Here is a 19,630-nt window from a genome sequence, read left to right as displayed (position 1 = left end):
TGAGTGTATCAACTTCTTCTGAAGAACTTTGCTGTGTTTTCTGTCTCATCTTCTGAATGAGGAAAGATGAAATTAGGCTGACTGTTCATGTAAAGCTGATATCTATGTGGGATAAACTCAATCAAGCATTTGCAGCATAGACTGTGGCAGGCCTCCATACGACAATATAAATTAATCTGGCTGCACCTTATTCAACTGGGAGCCTTTCCATGCACAAGCAGGTTGGTCTTTTTATCCACATTGGAAACTGGGTCATGGACTTCTTTCTACTGAGAAGACACAAAGTGCTGTTAATTAGTAATAATCATTTCAGTCACAGTTCGGTCTGGGTTTGTGTCTACCCAAAACTGCACAGAGAGGCCTGTACCTTGAAATAGTCATCATCAGAGAAAGACAAAAACTAATTTCTACATCCTTAAAAGGGTTATAAAGAAGAAAATAAGCAGACACAAAAGGAAGTAGATTTCTGTTGATATCTATGTTCTACTTCATGATATTTTTGGATTTTTATCTTAACACCTGGCAATGATATTTTTGGTGGGAAAAAATTTTCACTCTTAAATTTTTTAGTTCCAATGTGGTGCAAATCACTGTTCATATGGGAAGAAAGTTCACTGGAAATCAGAAAAATCTCCGGTGGCAGAAGAAAGCAAGACACAGTAGCCTTAGTAGCCTTAGAAGCAGTCACACAAAGTTATGTTTTTCTTACTACAGAGGAAGTCCCATCTGATACTACCTCAGAAAGCATAAACTTTCTGTTGAGAGGGTAACAAAACTTGTCAAGAAGCCCCCCAAAATTATAAATAGTAAAGGCTATAGAGACACCAAAACCAACATGATGACATATGGGACTGTCTGGGACAATGATTGAAGAAATTTTGAAGAACAGAGAAAAATATACTGGTAAAATTTCATTATTTGGATTGTGTATGCTACAGAAATACATAAAACCTAATGAGGATGGATGAAAGAGAAAAACTCCTGTTGTTAAGCCAATGGAAAATACTTCAAAAGAGGCAAACAGAGACTTAACTCTTTTGCTGTGGTGTGCAGCACAGGAATATTGATTATGAATTAAAATTAAACCATTGTGAAATTAGCTATTAACTTAAGCACCAGTAATACTGGATTGAAAGTGAAAGATTTATTTATATTACTTTTACTTTGTCAAAGTTAAGATATGAAGAATGAAATCCACATATAAATCAAAGTAATTAATATTGTTTTAAAAAGGGTGGAATATTAAGTGTTCAGTTACCACAATCAATACCATGAAAATGAATAAACAGATTAAAAAGCACAAAGCCAGCTTATCATCAAAACCAGAAAAGTACAAGAAAGCATATAAAATCAATCACTTCATATCTTTGATTTATGCATTCTCACTGACACTTTGTTATTGAATATTGCCTGAATCTACATGAGCACAAGGAACAAACTGCTAGTTAGAAGCACAGGCACTCAGGGATGAAAAAAAAGATTGTTGTTAGTCAACAAGATTTCCTGTTAAGCATTAAGGTCTCAGAAGAACAAAACTGACTGCAGAAGGTTAACCCTAGCTGAATACCGGGTGACCATCAAAGCTATTCTCTCCCTCCTAAACTGGTCAGGGGAGAGAAAAAGACAATCAAATATTGTCAAGATAAAGACAGAGAGAGATCACTCACCAATTACTATCGTGGGTTCAAAAGACACAAAAAAATTAATTTCCTACCAGTTAAATCAGAATAGAATAAAAAATAAAAACCATAAATAAAACCAGCAATCCCTTCTTTTCAGACACCAATTACAATTTTCTCCACCTCCTCTGTGACAGTAGCACAATGGGATAAGGAATGGTGATTGCAGTCAAGTTGGTCACACACTGTCTCTGCTGCTCTCTTTCCCTGCTCCAGCGTGATTCCCTCCCACAGGAGGTAGTCACGGGATTGCACACTTTTGTTACTTCAGACAACATGCCCTATCATAAAAAGCCAACAGGTTTGTTAGCTAGGATTTGCTCCTACTAAAGCTGTGCTGGCTATCTTGGATCACCTTCCACTCCTCCACGTGCCTTATCAATCCTTCTAGGAGAATCTGATACATGAATCTTCCAAGACACAGACTTGAACGGGACAATAAGCTGAACAACACCCTCTGGGATCAGCCATTCACCCCCTTTCGGTTACACTGGCTGTCACCTCCTCAGGCCCATTTCATTCATTTAGGTTGCTTTGTCAAATAACACTGAACTGCAGGTGCATATATGCTTCACTGTAACCAATAAAACATAAACACCTGTACCTTCTTTCTGGACACCAATTACAATTTTCTCCACCTCCTCTGTGACAGTAGCACAATGGGATGAGGAATGGTGATTGCAGTCAAGTTGGTCACACACTGTCTCTGCTGCTCTCTTTCCCTGCTCCAGCGTGATTCCCTCCCACAGGAGGTAGTCACGGGATGTGGCAGAGCCAGGATTCAAGTCCCAAGTCTTGATCTAGCAGGTCTACCAAGAGGGAAAAGTGCCCAGAATTGAGCTGTCACAGAGGTTTTGCAGGCTTGTGGCTTGTTGAGCTGCAGGGTAACTGGAGAGTACTCAGACAAAACGATCATGTACACAGCAGGAGGCAGCAGTAATTTGTGTGGCTCTTGAACAGCTGGGGGCTTGAAACATACAAACCCCGGCATGCCCGGTTCCTCTATCCTTGCGGGTTCTATTTAGAGTTTGAACGGCGTTTTTATAAAAGCACAGCCAACAAATGCATACAAAAATAATTAAAAAAAAAAATAATAAAAAAAATAAAACAAAAACTGTGACGGGCAAGTTTTGTTTTTTCCACGAAGGGCTTTTTTTTCCCCAAGTCCCGTCTCTCCCTAGAAGTTTGTGCTGAACAGCACCCTCTGGGACCAGCCATTCAGCCCCTTGCAGTCATGCTGGCTGTCAGCTCCTCATGCCCAGTTTCCTTTGTGTCTACTGCAAGAGAGGCACCTGCCAGCACACAGCTTGTGAGCAGCCATCACAGAGCCCTCCCACTGCCTGTTGCCAACCAGTGCCCCAAAACCACCTAAGAAGAAGAAAACTCCACGTCAACTCCAGGTGCAAAGCCAACGAGTGTTTTTAATTGCGGCTTTGGGGCAGAATGGGGGCAGCATGGTGGACACAAACTGGTTCCTGCCAACTGGCTGCCGGACACTTCAACACAGCCCATGGGACAGCTGACCCAATGGAGAGATGTCCATCTGCTGTCGAGGTGTCCAGTGGACAGTTGGCGGTGGCCAATGGGCTGCTGCCTGTTCTCCTGGGCCCGGCGCACATCAGCGCCTCCGCCCCCTGAGTCTTCTTTCTAGTTTTTTCCGCTTGGACGATGAATTCCTCCTCCACCTCTTCTTCCCAGCAGAGTCCGTCAAAACAAGAGAGCGGCTGCGGAGATCGTAGGTTCGCAGCGGGGACCTGCTCCACTCCCTCTTCCTCGATGGGGTTTTCTCCTGAGCAGCGGTGGGTGGTGGAGCCCTGATGGAGCTGGTGTTGGGAGGCACCAGAGCTGCCTCAGCCCTGGGAGCACTGTCACAGCTTGGAGGAGCAGTCCTCATCCTCTTCCCTGCTGAGCTGTCATAGTCTGTTCTGACCACCAGCTCGCTGTAGGACTCACCACCCCGCAGCTGTGGGGATCTGCTTTGGGTCCCCTCCCTAGCACTGCTCCCATAGAAACTGCATGAAGGGAAAAAGCCATGCAACCTTCTGTTCCTGTCTGCTTGCCTGGCGGGTAGCATGTGGTGGAATGGTTCTATGTGGATAGGCCAGTGGCGTTCTCTTGTGCACAATAGGCAGTACCTGCTGATGCTCTGGAACTGGAAAGCTGGACCAGAGCTGGGCCACCCTCTGCTGTGGGGATGTGGCTGTATGGGGACCAGGCTGTCCCATTCCCTTCTGGAGACAGAAGAGGTATTACTGAACCAGGCTGGCCATCTGGAGCTTGGCCAGCCTGAAGATGTTTGCCATGAGCCTCCCCAGGATGGCTGTGCAGCGGCAGGAGTTCCAAAGGAGCTGCTCTGTAGGAGTTGCTGGCCAGGGGTGGCTCTTCCGAAAGAGCTGCTCTGCGGAAACTGCTGGCCAGTGGAGGATGTTCTGAAGAGGGCACTCTGCGGAAACTGCTGGCCGGTGGAGGACGTCCTTGAAGGGTCACTCGGCAGGATCTGATGCCAGGTGGAGGATGCCCTTGAAGGGTCACTCGGGAGGATCTGATGCCAGGTGGAGGATGCTCTTGAAGGGTCACTCGGGAGAATCTTCTGCCCGGTGGAGGATGTCCTTAAGGGGTCACTCGGCAGGATCTGCTGCCTGGTGGAGGATGCTCTTGAAGGGTCACTCGGCAGGATCTGCTGCATGGTGGAGGATGCTCTTGAAGGGTCACTCGGGAGGATCTTCTGCCCGGTGGAGGATGTCCTTAAGGGGTCACTTGGGAGGATCTTCTGCCCGGTGGAGGATGTCCTTAAGGGGTCACTTGGGAGGGACTGCTCACTTGTCACACCTGGTGCTGAGGCTATTCTCTGCTGGGAACTCTGCCTAGTGCTGGCCCGGGCAGAGACTCTGCTTTGCTGGGGTGTCTGGCCGGTGGTGTCTGGTATCGGGGAGAGGCTGTCCTGCATCTCCTGTGGAGACCGCTTTACACTCATGTCCTGGAAAGACAGCAGTGACATGGTCTTGCTCTTTCCTCTGTCAAAGACCAGAAGAATGGGCAACACCCAGATGATGTGTGAGGGGACAGCTAAGGGCCTCCCAAAGGCTTTCTTGGAGGGCTGCATTGGCAGGAAGGGACAGAGGCAGAGAAATGGGATAGACCTAGGTGGGATGCTGGGAGAGGGAGCGGCGTTGTGGCTGTGACGAAAGCCGCAGCATGGGAGGGAAAAGAGAGCAATGCCAAGATCCCAGACACAAACCCAGTGTCCATCTGGGACCTTGACCCACCCTCCCCAGAATTACCCAAGTCCTACGTAGCAGACCCTGCGGGCCAAGAGAACCTACCTGCTTGCTCACAGACAACGACAGAGGGAGGGAGGAGTCGGTCTGAGGCGGTGCTGTGGGGGTGGAAGCCATTGATTCAGTCTTCAAATCAGAGATCCTGGAGAGAAAAAAAGTCATCCCTGCATAGGGTTGTTCTTGCAGCCCCCTCAGGGCTTCAGGCACTTTCTGGAGCTCTCATTCTATGACAGAGAGAAGATAAGACCCAAGGCGACAAAAGGCAAAATGCGATGGCGTCGTCCCACCAGGTCTGCCCCTCTTGGAGCCAGAGCTCCTCTTTGTACCCTCTGCTGCCTCCTGAGGAGGAACCTGGCAGCAGCCTAAAGCTCAGCAAGGAAAGAGAAGGACTGACGTGGGGTAGTTCTGCTTTGACAGCAATCAGTAATACAGGGAGGAATTGTCTCTTCTGACAGAAAGAGCAACATTCAGGAGGATGGGAAGAAAAGAGGCAAAATAGAAAGAGGAAGTGCGCTCTAAACCTGTTTTAGCACTAGTTCTTACCTCAGATAAAACAGTAAATAGGCTTCCTGCGTCAGAACTGTGTCAATGATACAACCCGTCACAAAGGAATCATCCATCTTGTACCACTGCCCATCGTTCGCCTGCAAAAAAAGCCATCGATAGTGGTAGATGAGCTGCTTGGTTTCTCCAGAACACAGGCAGGACACTACAGCACCAAGAGGGCGCCAAAACAAATCCCATCCAGCCCCTCGGAAGGCCTTCTCTCCCAACCCCCTGCCTGCCAGCAACACTCCCAGGAAAACCTGTCTCCCTCAGGACACAATATTCCTTGGTGAGGGGAAGGAAGCGATTCCTTACCTTTATGTAGCAGAAATAGTGTCCCGAGTGGCAGGTGTCACCACTGTGCACCAGGACAGCGTACAAGGAGTAGATCTCTTGTTCCACTGCCTCAGACATGTACGGCTCAAGGTCCAAGATCTCAGGATAGTTCACAAACTATGGAGAGACCAAGAGGGCTCAGAAACAACCCCAAAATTCTTGATGAAATAGCTTTCAAAACCTAAGTCCAAACAGTGTTCAAATACATCTTTGGGACTTGTCAACACTTGGCTTTCTCTACAGCTCCATGTCCCCATTTGGGTGGCAGGAAACTTTCTCAGGCAAAGCAGCTGTGTTGGAGCAGAGCAGACACTTGTCTTCCCATGGGAACTCTCTTCTTTACCAGACCAGAAGGGGTCAGGATAAATTCACCAGGAGCATCCCGTGAGAGAGCGCACTGCTTTGGGAAACCTCCTGCTCCAGGAAGGGATAGTTGCCCTCCCGTTGCAGACATACCTTGCTGATCTTCCCACCGGCAAAATCATCAAACCTCTTGAGACACAGTGTGAGAACCTGGGGCGCCCAATGGATTGTCATCCTCTTGGAGCCACCAGCCATCTGGCCGCACCTGGGAAGGCAGCACAGAGACAGATGCCGAAAAGGATTCTTCAAATGCCCCCTCCCTCTCTTGCCTTAAGAAGGCCAGACAAGCTGTCACGGCTCCCACACCCTTGCTCTAGTTGAAGAATAGTCAGCTGCAGAAGCCTCTACTGAAACACAGGTGAGCCCCATCACTCTGCATTTTCCCCCTCTGAAGTGCTACCTGATGCTCTAAACCATGCCAAACCTTAAGGCAGGATCTAATATTAAACTGTAGTTAGGAAGCATCTTACTGGCGACATCTAAAGCCGCTTCCGGCATCCATCAGCTCGGGTTTCACAAAGCTCTCCAGAGCTTTGATGACAGATGAGTCTACCTGGAGGAGTGAGAAAGAAGAGCCCTGAGTTGAGGGAGATGCTCTCACCCAACCCCCGACCTGAAGCTGACAAACCGCCCATGTGGCTGAAGCTGAGGAGACCCACAGGAACCTGCAAGCCGTGTCCAGAAAGAGAGCATTCTGCTGAACATTTCCTTCATTCCCCAGGGATTCCTGGGGCTAGCACGAGCTGCCTCTCTGTGGCACCACTCAGTTCAGCTCCCACTGGGGTGCAGGGTCATCAAGAATGAAAACAACCCAAATCATCAGCCCAGGAACCAGAAGGGTGTGCAGATGGGCAAAGAAGGAGGAGAGTACGTCAAGGGTACAGAGAGGACAAGGTGCCTTTTCCAGCCTAAAGCCACCACCCTGTAGTCCCGGGAGACCACTGTCACAGCCTTTACAGCCGGACACAATGCCTTCCGCTTCCCACCCTTCATCCACCAAGCTCTCTTGTGTTCCCAGGAGACAGAAAGGGGCCAACTGCATCGATTTGGGAAAGCTACAGGGACCTTGGGACATCCTGAAGCACCCACCGTTACAAACCCTCTTACTTTTATATCCAAGAAGATGTCCAGGAAGGGCTCATAGGTGTCCGAAACCACTTGGCAGCCTGAGCAAAAGACTGGAAGGCAAATCAGAAAGCTCAGTGACCGGGGAAGTTGACCGACCGTGCCGGTTTAGGCTCCTCAGACCCCCTAAGCCAGTCACACACTCAGCTGTTTCCACAGGCGAACAAAACGGCACAGCCAGTTCCAGGGAGGGCAAGAGTTGTGGAAAAGTACCTCTGGATCTCATAAAGCTCCCAAATATCTGATGGATGGCGGTCTGAGGCAAAGACACGTTCAAGCCAAATTCAGGCAGGCAAGCGCTGTGCATGGCTTCAAGAACACACCTCAAGAACTCATGGGCGTCCTCCTGCATGCCGAGCTTGAAGTGGTCTCCAATTACTAAGAAAGAAGAAGTTAGGAGCTCTCTCCTACAAGAGGGGAAGAAATCCTGGCAAAGCACCTGCCACCACTTACGTGGGAGAACAGTCATGATATCCAAAGGCACGATGGCGACGTCTGTGGGATTCAAGACGTTGTGCATGTGCTGTTGCATTCTGCACATCACACAACCGTCTGGCCGATTACCTGAGGAGGGACGGGGGGAGGGTGAGAAGCTCCTCAGGCTAGCAAAATAGCCCTAGCTATAGGAAACCTCATGGAGATCTTGAAGTGGCAAGAACGGTCTCCACTCCCTCTGCTGCCCAATGTCCCAACAAGCCCCGCACATTTTGTGCCTGGGAAGCTATCTGCAGAGGGATGCTGAACGGACACAAGTTTTCTGTGCAAGAAGAGCAAAGAGGGTTGAACTTGCAGGAGTGGAGACCAAGCCCCTCGGGGCCAGAAAGAGGTGCCTTTCTGAAGATGAGCACACTGAGATGTGACAAGTGCCTTCCAGGCTTGAGTGCTCCCAAGGCGGGCGGTGGCTTGACAAGGAAAAGAAGGGCTGCTTTTCTCCTACATCCAATTCCACATCATGGGAAGAGACTGGCAAGAAGATGTTCCTACAAGTACTCACAGGACAGGCTGTGCTCCCCAGAGAGCAGGTAGTTGGCCAGAGGAGGGGTGTATGTCAGGCACTGCAGGACGGCATTGAGGAAGCAGGTGTTGCCCATGTTCCTGAGTCCCGCTCCAGGTCCTGTTCTCGGCTGCCCATCCATGTTTCCCCGGGGAGCCATTTCCTGGGCAGCGACTGCAGAGAAATGCCATTCGGAAAGAGATGAGACCCTTTGGTGCATAAAAGCAACTTTTCCAAGTCAAGTTATCTGCAGGAAGCCTCACGCTGCCATTGAGACTGGCTGGTCAAGAATCACTTGGGGAAAATGGCCTGTGCTGCTGTTTGCTTGCCTGTTTGCATGCTTGGCTAAAAGCCAAGCCAACCCACTCTCAGACCTGTGTGCCTCTGGCTACCTTCCCTTTCCTCTGGAGGCCTGACTTGGCTCAGCAGGTCAAGCCTTCCTTTTCCTGACTGTCACTCCATGCAAACCAGCCAGCACTGAGCACAGAAGGCAGTCCCACTGCTGCTGGGTCTTTCTACAAGCAATGTCCCCTTTCCAAGTCTTGTCCATAGCAGCAGAGGAGAGACACAACCTCTTTTCCCACAGCCGAGCTAAACCCCCAGGGTAAGTTTGGCTGCTCTCAGGGAAGGCCCCAGAATTCCATCGAGGCTGTCAGCACATCAACACTCAGGGATGCAGCCCCAGCCACGGCTGCTGCCTTTGGGCACTCAGAAAGCCCAAGCCTGCCGGTGAAGCCCATACTCACCGGCATTGTTCTCCAGTGTGGCCATATCTTCTCTCTGAAGCAGAAGAGAAATCTCTGGGCAACAAAGGATGTCAGCACGCTCTCCAGAAGGAGAAGGCCAGAACCAATCCTGTCACCTGAATGCAAAGAAATAATTGTAGCTCAACCAAAGCTTTCCAAACTGCCCCAGTCGAAACACACAGAACAGCACTCACAGACTGCGCTGCCACCTGCTACTTACTCAGCCAAGAAACCAGAAGTAGCAACGAGGAACCCTACCCACAGCCCTGGTCAGCCTGGAGAGATGTAAGAGCTCAGCCTAAGCCTCAGAAGGGAGAGAACAACCTCCCCTTGTATCCCCTTGTCTCGACCTACTCTCTCCTCTGCCCTGGCAGCCCAATCAGAATTGGACAGATGAGGGAAGCTGAGAAGAAGTGCGCAGGAAACGAGCAATAATCAAAGCAAAGGAGGCTCGTGAGTAGCCGAGGAAAGAACCGAGTTATCCCAAAGGTGAGCTCAGCTCCAGTGGCATCTGCTGGCCCACTTCTCCGAGTCCTGTAGCCCTGGCCACGGGATGTCACAGGCACCACCTTTGTGACACGGGGCTGCGTGGCAACGTGTGGCACCCTAGACTCCTCCCAGGCATCTCCCAGAGTCTTTTCACATCTCAATGGCAGCTTTATCCAAACCAGATGCCCCAGACTCTTTCAAGAAAGCTCCCCACGTGGTGTTGAAAGGAGTTTCTTCCTCTGGGATGCAAATGAGACTCTTCCGAGGCTTCGTCCATGGTCTTTTGACCAATTCCCATCAGAACCGGAAACCCAGGTCGCAGCCCCCCATTTCTCCAAGGAAGCTACCCAGGATGATTTGATACTTGAAATGAACCTCTCTTCTCCCAGCTCCACTGGAGACTTTGCCATTCTATCTCCCAGAGTCTTGCAACCTCTCTTTTGGCGATCTAAGGAGAAGGAATCAGCCCCATACTCCTCCAAGCACACCATCTGAGATTCATTTTCTATTCTGGATTCATTAATTTTCTGTTCTGAATTACAGTCTCCTCAGGGATCCATCCGAGACCCCTCTTCAGCAGCTCCCCAAATCTTTGCTTGTTATAGTTAGGAACCCCCTCCAGGGTAGCTGCCACAGACTCCTCCAACAAAGATGTCTGAGATTATGCTACGTTTTTAGAGATGACACTTCTCTGGGATCCATCCAGAGCTCCTCTCAGGTATCTCCAAGAGTTTTTCAACCTCTGCTTTACCTGCTCTTTGAAGGATGTGGCTCTTCAATATTGCTTGCAAAATGAGACTTGAGTGGGAGCTGCCAAGTGTATTGGAGCAGAACAGAATTCCCTCCGAGATGCTGAAATCTCTTGGTATCCACACCTTCACCTATAAGCAGAATGGCAGCTCTGGGTTTAGAGCTGCTCATGATCAGCAGAACCAGGCCATTCCAAAATGGCCCATATGACTTTGCGTAGAACACACAAGAGTGAGATTTTATTTCTCGTGTTTCTTTCCCAGGCATGCTTCAAGTGGACTTGAATGATTCTTTTGAAAAGTAGGTATTCCAATGAGCCAACACAAGGCAGGGTGCCAGGAGAACACAAAAGCAAGTTGCGGGCGGCTCACAAAGTTCAGAACGAGTGCTTCCATACCCCCAGGATCCATCCACCTGCTTCCCCTCAGCTGCTTTCACCTGTTTCTCCTTTTCTCTCTCCCTTCCCCACCACTCCAGTCACCACACTCACTTCGAGTCTCCCCAGCACGATTCATCTCCATCCTCTCTCCGCATTCCCCTTGCTCTTCTTTGTGCCCCTCCCAGGCATTCCTCTGCCACATAAACCTGCACCTCTGCTCTCTGCCTCCTCCTCCTCAAGCTTTAGAGCAAATTTTGGGTTTGAAGGGAGGACCAACACCACTTCTTCCTGACATCCATTCTCCTGAGCCTCCTTGTACAAGACTCTGTTGCTCACTTTATGGCCTTACTTCACCAGCTCCCCACAACCCCTATGTCATCATAGTGCTGTGGCACTCAGATGACACTTGTCTGTCCACTGCTTGTACCATGCAGCCCTTTCCTTTACCCCTTGCCTCAGTCACTCAAGCTGCACATGAGACATGGTGGTGGGAAACAACCTGACATCTTAGGAGGATATTAACATTGCTGGAGATTTTTGTTATGCCCCACTAAATATTTAGTCAGAAACAGTTTTGCCAGTAGAAAAGGGACACCCCCACTGAGGATGGTAGAAGACTCATGGAGACTTATTTCCCCTGCTGGTTTGGCACTCATGCAAGTCATTCCTCTCTCTTCAGCTTTTAACCTTTTTTTTCTGTACCCATTCTGTGACCAGTCTGGCTACATCTGGATCACTCCTTTTCCTATGTTCTATAACTGCATCCACATGAAACTCTTTCCCACATTCCACAGGACACAGCCTAGCACCTAAATTACTCAATGCTAGAAAGCTCATCGTCAATTTGCTCATGTTCATTTCTTGACCAAGAAATGCACGGAAACAGCTCCTACATCTCTTGCACACTTTTGTTACTTCAGACAACATGCCCTATCATAAAAAGCCAACAGGTTTGTTAGCTAGGATTTGCTCCTACTAAAGCTGTGCTGGCTATCTTGGATCACCTTCCACTCCTCCACGTGCCTTATCAATCCTTCTAGGAGAATCTGATACATGAATCTTCCAAGACACAGACTTGAACGGGACAATAAGCTGAACAACACCCTCTGGGATCAGCCATTCACCCCCTTTCGGTTACACTGGCTGTCACCTCCTCAGGCCCATTTCATTCATTTAGGTTGCTTTGTCAAATAACACTGAACTGCAGGTGCATATATGCTTCACTGTAACCAATAAAACATAAACACCTGTACCTTCTTTCTGGACACCAATTACAATTTTCTCCACCTCCTCTGTGACAGTAGCACAATGGGATGAGGAATGGTGATTGCAGTCAAGTTGGTCACACACTGTCTCTGCTGCTCTCTTTCCCTGCTCCAGCGTGATTCCCTCCCACAGGAGGTAGTCACGGGATGTGGCAGAGCCAGGATTCAAGTCCCAAGTCTTGATCTAGCAGGTCTACCAAGAGGGAAAAGTGCCCAGAATTGAGCTGTCACAGAGGTTTTGCAGGCTTGTGGCTTGTTGAGCTGCAGGGTAACTGGAGAGTACTCAGACAAAACGATCATGTACACAGCAGGAGGCAGCAGTAATTTGTGTGGCTCTTGAACAGCTGGGGGCTTGAAACATACAAACCCCGGCATGCCCGGTTCCTCTATCCTTGCGGGTTCTATTTAGAGTTTGAACGGCGTTTTTATAAAAGCACAGCCAACAAATGCATACAAAAATAATTAAAAAAAAAAATAATAAAAAAAATAAAACAAAAACTGTGACGGGCAAGTTTTGTTTTTTCCACGAAGGGCTTTTTTTTCCCCAAGTCCCGTCTCTCCCTAGAAGTTTGTGCTGAACAGCACCCTCTGGGACCAGCCATTCAGCCCCTTGCAGTCATGCTGGCTGTCAGCTCCTCATGCCCAGTTTCCTTTGTGTCTACTGCAAGAGAGGCACCTGCCAGCACACAGCTTGTGAGCAGCCATCACAGAGCCCTCCCACTGCCTGTTGCCAACCAGTGCCCCAAAACCACCTAAGAAGAAGAAAACTCCACGTCAACTCCAGGTGCAAAGCCAACGAGTGTTTTTAATTGCGGCTTTGGGGCAGAATGGGGGCAGCATGGTGGACACAAACTGGTTCCTGCCAACTGGCTGCCGGACACTTCAACACAGCCCATGGGACAGCTGACCCAATGGAGAGATGTCCATCTGCTGTCGAGGTGTCCAGTGGACAGTTGGCGGTGGCCAATGGGCTGCTGCCTGTTCTCCTGGGCCCGGCGCACATCAGCGCCTCCGCCCCCTGAGTCTTCTTTCTAGTTTTTTCCGCTTGGACGATGAATTCCTCCTCCACCTCTTCTTCCCAGCAGAGTCCGTCAAAACAAGAGAGCGGCTGCGGAGATCGTAGGTTCGCAGCGGGGACCTGCTCCACTCCCTCTTCCTCGATGGGGTTTTCTCCTGAGCAGCGGTGGGTGGTGGAGCCCTGATGGAGCTGGTGTTGGGAGGCACCAGAGCTGCCTCAGCCCTGGGAGCACTGTCACAGCTTGGAGGAGCAGTCCTCATCCTCTTCCCTGCTGAGCTGTCATAGTCTGTTCTGACCACCAGCTCGCTGTAGGACTCACCACCCCGCAGCTGTGGGGATCTGCTTTGGGTCCCCTCCCTAGCACTGCTCCCATAGAAACTGCATGAAGGGAAAAAGCCATGCAACCTTCTGTTCCTGTCTGCTTGCCTGGCGGGTAGCATGTGGTGGAATGGTTCTATGTGGATAGGCCAGTGGCGTTCTCTTGTGCACAATAGGCAGTACCTGCTGATGCTCTGGAACTGGAAAGCTGGACCAGAGCTGGGCCACCCTCTGCTGTGGGGATGTGGCTGTATGGGGACCAGGCTGTCCCATTCCCTTCTGGAGACAGAAGAGGTATTACTGAACCAGGCTGGCCATCTGGAGCTTGGCCAGCCTGAAGATGTTTGCCATGAGCCTCCCCAGGATGGCTGTGCAGCGGCAGGAGTTCCAAAGGAGCTGCTCTGTAGGAGTTGCTGGCCAGGGGTGGCTCTTCCGAAAGAGCTGCTCTGCGGAAACTGCTGGCCAGTGGAGGAAGTTCTGAAGAGGGCACGCTGCGGAAAATGCTGGCCGGTGGAGGAAGTCCTTGAAGGGTCACTTGGCAGGATCTGATGCCAGGTGGAGGATGCCCTTGAAGGGTCACTCGGGAGGATCTGATGCCAGGTGGAGGATGCTCTTGAAGGGTCACTCGGGAGGATCTGATGCCAGGTGGAGAATGCCCTTGAAGGGTCACTCGGGAGGATCTGCTGCCAGGTGGAGGATGCTCTTGAAGGGTCACTCGGCAGGATCTGCTGCCAGGTGGAGGATGCTCTTGAAGGGTCACTCGGGAGAATCTTCTGCCCGGTGGAGGATGTCCTTAAGGGGTCACTCGGCAGGATCTGCTGCCTGGTGGAGGATGCTCTTGAAGGGTCACTCGGCAGGATCTGCTGCATGGTGGAGGATGCTCTTGAAGGGTCACTCGGGAGGATCTTCTGCCCGGTGGAGGATGTCCTTAAGGGGTCACTTGGGAGGATCTTCTGCCCGGTGGAGGATGTCCTTAAGGGGTCACTTGGGAGGATCTTCTGCCCGGTGGAGGATGTCCTTAAGGGGTCACTTGGGAGGGACTGCTCACTTGTCACACCTGGTGCTGAGGCTATTCTCTGCTGGGAACTCTGCCTAGTGCTGGCCCGGGCAGAGACTCTGCTTTGCTGGGGTGTCTGGCCGGTGGTGTCTGGTATCGGGGAGAGGCTGTCCTGCATCTCCTGTGGAGACCGCTTTACACTCATGTCCTGGAAAGACAGCAGTGACATGGTCTTGCTCTTTCCTCTGTCAAAGACCAGAAGAATGGGCAACACCCAGATGATGTGTGAGGGGACAGCTAAGGGCCTCCCAAAGGCTTTCTTGGAGGGCCGCGTTGGCAGGAAGGGACAGAGGCAGAGAAATGGGATAGACCTAGGTGGGATGCTGGGAGAGGGAGCGGCGTTGTGGCTGTGACGAAAGCCGCAGCATGGGAGGGAAAAGAGAGCAATGCCAAGATCCCAGACACAAACCCAGTGTCCATCTGGGACCTTGACCCACCCTCCCCAGAATTACCCAAGTCCTACGTAGCAGACCCTGCGGGCCAAGAGAACCTACCTGCTTGCTCACAGACAACGACAGAGGGAGGGAGGAGTCGGTCTGAGGCGGTGCTGTGGGGGTTGAAGCCATTGGTTCAGTCTTCAAATCAGAGTTCCTGGAGAGAAAAAAGTCATCCCTGTATAGGGTTGTTCTTGCAGCCCCCTCAGGGCTTCAGGCACTTTCTGGAGCTCTCATTCTATGATAGAGAGAAGGTAAGACCCAAGGCGACAAAAGGCAACATGCGATGGCGTCGTCCCACCAGGTCTGCCCCTCTTGGAGCCAGAGCTCCTCTTTGTACCCTCTGCTGCCTCCTGAGGAGGAACCTGGCAGCAGCCTAAAGCTCAGCAAGGAAAGAGAAGGACTAACGTGGGGTAGTTCTGCTTTGACAACAATCAGTAATACAGGGAGGAATTGTCTCTTCTGACAGAAAGAGCAACATTCAGGAGGATGGGAAGAAAAGAGGCAAAATAGAAAGAGGAAGCGCGCTCTAAACCTGTTTTAGCACTAGTTCTTACCTCAGATAAAACAGTAAATAGGCTTCCTGCGTCAGAACTGTGTCAATGATACAACCCGTCACAAAGGAATCATCCATCTTGTACCACTGCCCATCGTTCGCCTGCAAAAAAAGCCATCGATAGTGGTAGATGAGCTGCTTGGTTTCTCCAGAACACAGGCAGGACACTACAGCACCAAGAGGGCGCCAAAACAAATCCCATCCAGCCCCTCGGAAGGCCTTCTCTCCCAACCCCCTGCCTGCCAGCAACACTCCCAGGAAAACCTGTCTCCCTCAGGACACAATATTCCTTGGTGAGGGGAAGGAAGCGATTCCTTACCTTTATGTAGCAGAAATAGTGTCCCGAGTGGCAGGTGTCACCACTGTGCACCAGGACAGCGTACAAGGAGTAGATCTGCCCTTGTTCCACTGCCTCAGACATGTACGGCTCAAGGTCCAAGACCTCAGGATAGTTCACAAACTATGGAGAGACCAAGAGGGCTCAGAAACAACCCCAAAATTCTTGATGAAATAGCTTTCAAAACCTAAGTCCAAACAGTGTTCAAATACATCTTTGGGACTTGTCAACACTTGGCTTTCTCTACAGCTCCATGTCCCCATTTGGGTGGCAGGAAACTTTCTCAGGCAAAGCAGCTGTGTTGGAGCAGAGCAGACACTTGTCTTCCCACGGGAACTCTCCTCTTTACCAGACCAGAAGGGGTCAGGATAAATTCACCAGGAGCATCCCCTGAGAGAGCGCACTGCTTTGGGAAACCTCCTGCTCCAGGAAGGGATAGTTGCCCTCCCGTTGCAGACATACCTTGCTGATCTTCCCACCGGCAAAATCATCAAACCTCTTGAGACACAGTGTGAGAACCTGGGGCGCCCAATGGATTGTCATCCTCTTGGAGCCACCAGCCATCTGGCCGCACCTGGGAAGGCAGCACAGAGACAGATGCCGAAAAGGATTCTTCAAATGCCCCCTCCCTCTCTTGCCTTAAGAAGGCCAGACAAGCTGTCACGGCTCCCACACCCTTGCTCTAGTTGAAGAATAGTCAGCTGCAGAAGCCTCTACTGAAACACAGGTGAGCCCCATCACTCTGCATTTTCCCCCTCTGAAGTGCTACCTGATGCTCTAAACCATGCCAAACCTTAAGGCAGGATCTAATATTAAACTGTAGTTAGGAAGCATCTTACTGGCGACATCTAAAGCCACTTCCGGCATCCATCAGCTCGGGTTTCACAAAGCTCTCCAGAGCTTTGATGACAGATGAGTCTACCTGGAGGAGTGAGAAAGAAGAGCCCTGAGTTGAGGGAGATGCTCTCACCCAACCCCCGACCTGAAGCTGACAAACCGCCCATGTGGCTGAAGCTGAGGAGACCCACAGGAACCTGCAAGCCGTGTCCAGAAAGAGAGCATTCTGCTGAACATTTCCTTCATTCCCCAGGGATTCCTGGGGCTAGCACGAGCTGCCTCTCTGTGGCACCACTCAGTTCAGCTCCCACTGGGGTGCAGGGTCATCAAGAATGAAAACAACCCAAATCATCAGCCCAGGAACCAGAAGGGTGTGCAGATGGGCAAAGAAGGAGGAGAGTACGTCAAGGGTACAGAGAGGACAAGGTGCCTTTTCCAGCCTAAAGCCACCACCCTGTAGTCCCGGGAGACCACTGTCACAGCCTTTACAGCCGGACACAATGCCTTCCGCTTCCCACCCTTCATCCACCAAGCTCTCTTGTGTTCCCAGGAGACAGAAAGGGGCCAACTGCATCGATTTGGGAAAGCTACAGGGACCTTGGGACATCCTGAAGCACCCACCGTTACAAACCCTCTTACTTTTATATCCAAGAAGATGTCCAGGAAGGGCTCATAGGTGTCCGAAACCACTTGGCAGCCTGAGCAAAAGACTGGAAGGCAAATCAGAAAGCTCAGTGACCGGGGAAGTTGACCGACCGTGCCGGTTTAGGCTCCTCAGACCCCCTAAGCCAGTCACACACTCAGCTGTTTCCACAGGCGAACAAAACGGCACAGCCAGTTCCAGGGAGGGCAAGAGTTGTGGAAAAGTACCTCTGGATCTCATAAAGCTCCCAAATATCTGATGGATGGCGGTCTGAGGCAAAGACACGTTCAAGCCAAATTCAGGCAGGCAAGCGCTGTGCATGGCTTCAAGAACACACCTCAAGAACTCATGGGCGTCCTCCTGCATGCCGAGCTTGAAGTGGTCTCCAATTACTAAGAAAGAAGAAGTTAGGAGCTCTCTCCTACAAGAGGGGAAGAAATCCTGGCAAAGCACCTGCCACCACTTACGTGGGAGAACAGTCATGATATCCAAAGGCACGATGGCGACGTCTGTGGGATTCAAGACGTTGTGCATGTGCTGTTGCATTCTGCACATCACACAACCGTCTGGCCGATTACCTGAGGAGGGACGGGGGGAGGGTGAGAAGCTCCTCAGGCTAGCAAAATAGCCCTAGCTATAGGAAACCTCATGGAGATCTTGAAGTGGCAAGAACGGTCTCCACTCCCTCTGCTGCCCAATGTCCCAACAAGCCCCGCACATTTTGTGCCTGGGAAGCTATCTGCAGAGGGATGCTGAACGGACACAAGTTTTCTGTGCAAGAAGAGCAAAGAGGGTTGAACTTGCAGGAGTGGAGACCAAGCCCCTCGGGGCCAGAAAGAGGTGCCTTTCTGAAGATGAGCACACTGAGATGTGACAAGTGCCTTCCAGGCTTGAGTGCTCCCAAGGCGGGCGGTGGCTTGACAAGGAAAAGAAGGGCTGCTTTTCTCCTACATCCAATTCCACATCATGGGAAGAGACTGGCAAGAAGATGTTCCTACAAGTACTCACAGGACAGGCTGTGCTCCCCAGAGAGCAGGTAGTTGGCCAGAGGAGGGGTGTATGTCAGGCACTGCAGGACGGCATTGAGGAAGCAGGTGTTGCCCATGTTCCTGAGTCCCGCTCCAGGTCCTGTTCTCGGCTGCCCATCCATGTTTCCCTGGGGAGCCATTTCCTGGGCAGCGACTGCAGAGAAATGCCATTCGGAAAGAGATGAGACCCTTTGGTGCATAAAAGCAACTTTTCCAAGTCAAGTTATCTGCAGGAAGCCTCACGCTGCCATTGAGACTGGCTGGTCAAGAATCACTTGGGGAAAATGGCCTGTGCTGCTGTTTGCTTGCCTGTTTGCATGCTTGGCTAAAAGCCAAGCCAACCCACTCTCAGACCTGTGTGCCTCTGGCTACCTTCCCTTTCCTCTGGAGGCCTGACTTGGCTCAGCAGGTCAAGCCTTCCTTTTCCTGACTGTCACTCCATGCAAACCAGCCAGCACTGAGCACAGAAGGCAGTCCCACTGCTGCTGGGTCTTTCTACAAGCAATGTCCCCTTTCCAAGTCTTGTCCATAGCAGCAGAGGAGAGACACAACCTCTTTTCCCACAGCCGAGCTAAACCCCCAGGGTAAGTTTGGCTGCTCTCAGGGAAGGCCCCAGAATTCCATCGAGGCTGTCAGCACATCAACACTCAGGGATGCAGCCCCAGCCACGGCTGCTGCCTTTGGGCACTCAGAAAGCCCAAGCCTGCCGGTGAAGCCCATACTCACCGGCATTGTTCTCCAGTGTGGCCATATCTTCTCTCTGAAGCAGAAGAGAAATCTCTGGGCAACAAAGGATGTCAGCACGCTCTCCAGAAGGAGAAGGCCAGAACCAATCCTGTCACCTGAATGCAAAGAAATAATTGTAGCTCAACCAAAGCTTTCCAAACTGCCCCAGTCGAAACACACAGAACAGCACTCACAGACTGCGCTGCCACCTGCTACTTACTCAGCCAAGAAACCAGAAGTAGCAACGAGGAACCCTACCCACAGCCCTGGTCAGCCTGGAGAGATGTAAGAGCTCAGCCTAAGCCTCAGAAGGGAGAGAACAACCTCTCCTTGTATCCCCTTGTCTCGACCTACTCTCTCCTCTGCCCTGGCAGCCCAATCAGAATTGGACAGATGAGGGAAGCTGAGAAGAAGTGCGCAGGAAACGAGCAATAATCAAAGCAAAGGAGGCTCGTGAGTAGCCGAGGAAAGAACCGAGTTATCCCAAAGGTGAGCTCAGCTCCAGTGGCATCTGCTGGCCCACTTCTCCGAGTCCTGTAGCCCTGGCCACGGGATGTCACAGGCACCACCTTTGTGACACAAGCAAGTTGTGGGCAGCTCACAAAGTTCAGAACGAGTGCTTCCATACCCCCAGGATCCATCCACCTGCTTCCCCTCAGCTGCTTTCACCTGTTTCTCCTTTTCTCTCTCCCTTCCCCACCACTCCAGTCACCACACTCACTTCGA

General features: G+C 50.9%; 2 protein-coding genes across 2 annotated transcripts; both read right to left on the bottom strand.

The window, feature by feature from the left end:
• Positions 1-3,297: 3,297 nt before the first annotated feature.
• LOC139806554 (ubiquitin carboxyl-terminal hydrolase 36-like) lies at positions 3,298-8,483 on the bottom strand. Its single transcript, XM_071766761.1, has 10 exons — positions 8,322-8,483; positions 7,781-7,891; positions 7,541-7,705; positions 7,310-7,380; positions 6,673-6,755; positions 6,296-6,407; positions 5,819-5,956; positions 5,501-5,601; positions 5,003-5,099; positions 3,298-4,656 (listed from the first exon to the last, which is right to left on the bottom strand). The coding sequence occupies exons 1-10, from the start codon at positions 8,479-8,481 to the stop codon at positions 3,298-3,300; spliced, it is 2,397 nt and encodes a 798-aa protein (XP_071622862.1). The 5' UTR covers positions 8,482-8,483.
• Positions 8,484-12,735: 4,252 nt separating this feature from the next.
• LOC139794701 (ubiquitin carboxyl-terminal hydrolase 36-like) lies at positions 12,736-19,014 on the bottom strand. The gene is made up of 11 exons (XM_071740622.1): positions 18,905-19,014; positions 18,159-18,332; positions 17,618-17,728; positions 17,378-17,542; positions 17,147-17,217; positions 16,510-16,592; positions 16,133-16,244; positions 15,653-15,793; positions 15,335-15,435; positions 14,838-14,934; positions 12,736-14,491 (listed from the first exon to the last, which is right to left on the bottom strand). Exons 1-11 carry the CDS (start codon positions 18,927-18,929, stop codon positions 12,953-12,955), a joined length of 2,619 nt encoding a protein of 872 aa, XP_071596723.1. The 5' UTR covers positions 18,930-19,014; the 3' UTR covers positions 12,736-12,952.
• Between the last annotated feature and the right edge of the window lie 616 nt (positions 19,015-19,630).

The sequence above is a fragment of the Heliangelus exortis genome, chromosome 1 (genome assembly GCF_036169615.1).
Source record: "Heliangelus exortis chromosome 1, bHelExo1.hap1, whole genome shotgun sequence".
In the NCBI taxonomy this organism is placed as follows: Eukaryota; Metazoa; Chordata; class Aves; order Apodiformes; family Trochilidae; genus Heliangelus; species Heliangelus exortis.
Note: the sequence above shows the minus strand (reverse complement) of the source record. Positions and strands in the feature narration are given on the sequence as shown.

Bases quoted from the DNA above. Each gene is read 5' to 3' on its own strand.
- LOC139806554 (XM_071766761.1), bottom strand. From the start codon at position 8,481: ATGGCTCCCCGGGGAAACATGGATGGGCAGCCGAGAACAGGACCTGGA. The intron at 6,408-6,672 runs GTAAGATGCTTC...CTGCCTTCCCAG, and splicing joins AGCGGCTTTAGATGTCGCCA to GTGCGGCCAGATGGCTGGTG. The intron at 5,957-6,295 runs GTATGTCTGCAA...GTCTCTCCATAG, and splicing joins CCGGTGGGAAGATCAGCAAG to TTTGTGAACTATCCTGAGAT.
- LOC139794701 (XM_071740622.1), bottom strand. From the start codon at position 18,929: ATGGCCACACTGGAGAACAATGCCG. The intron at 17,543-17,617 runs GTAAGTGGTGGC...CTTCTTTCTTAG, and splicing joins TATCATGACTGTTCTCCCAC to TAATTGGAGACCACTTCAAG. The intron at 16,245-16,509 runs GTAAGATGCTTC...CTGCCTTCCCAG, and splicing joins AGTGGCTTTAGATGTCGCCA to GTGCGGCCAGATGGCTGGTG.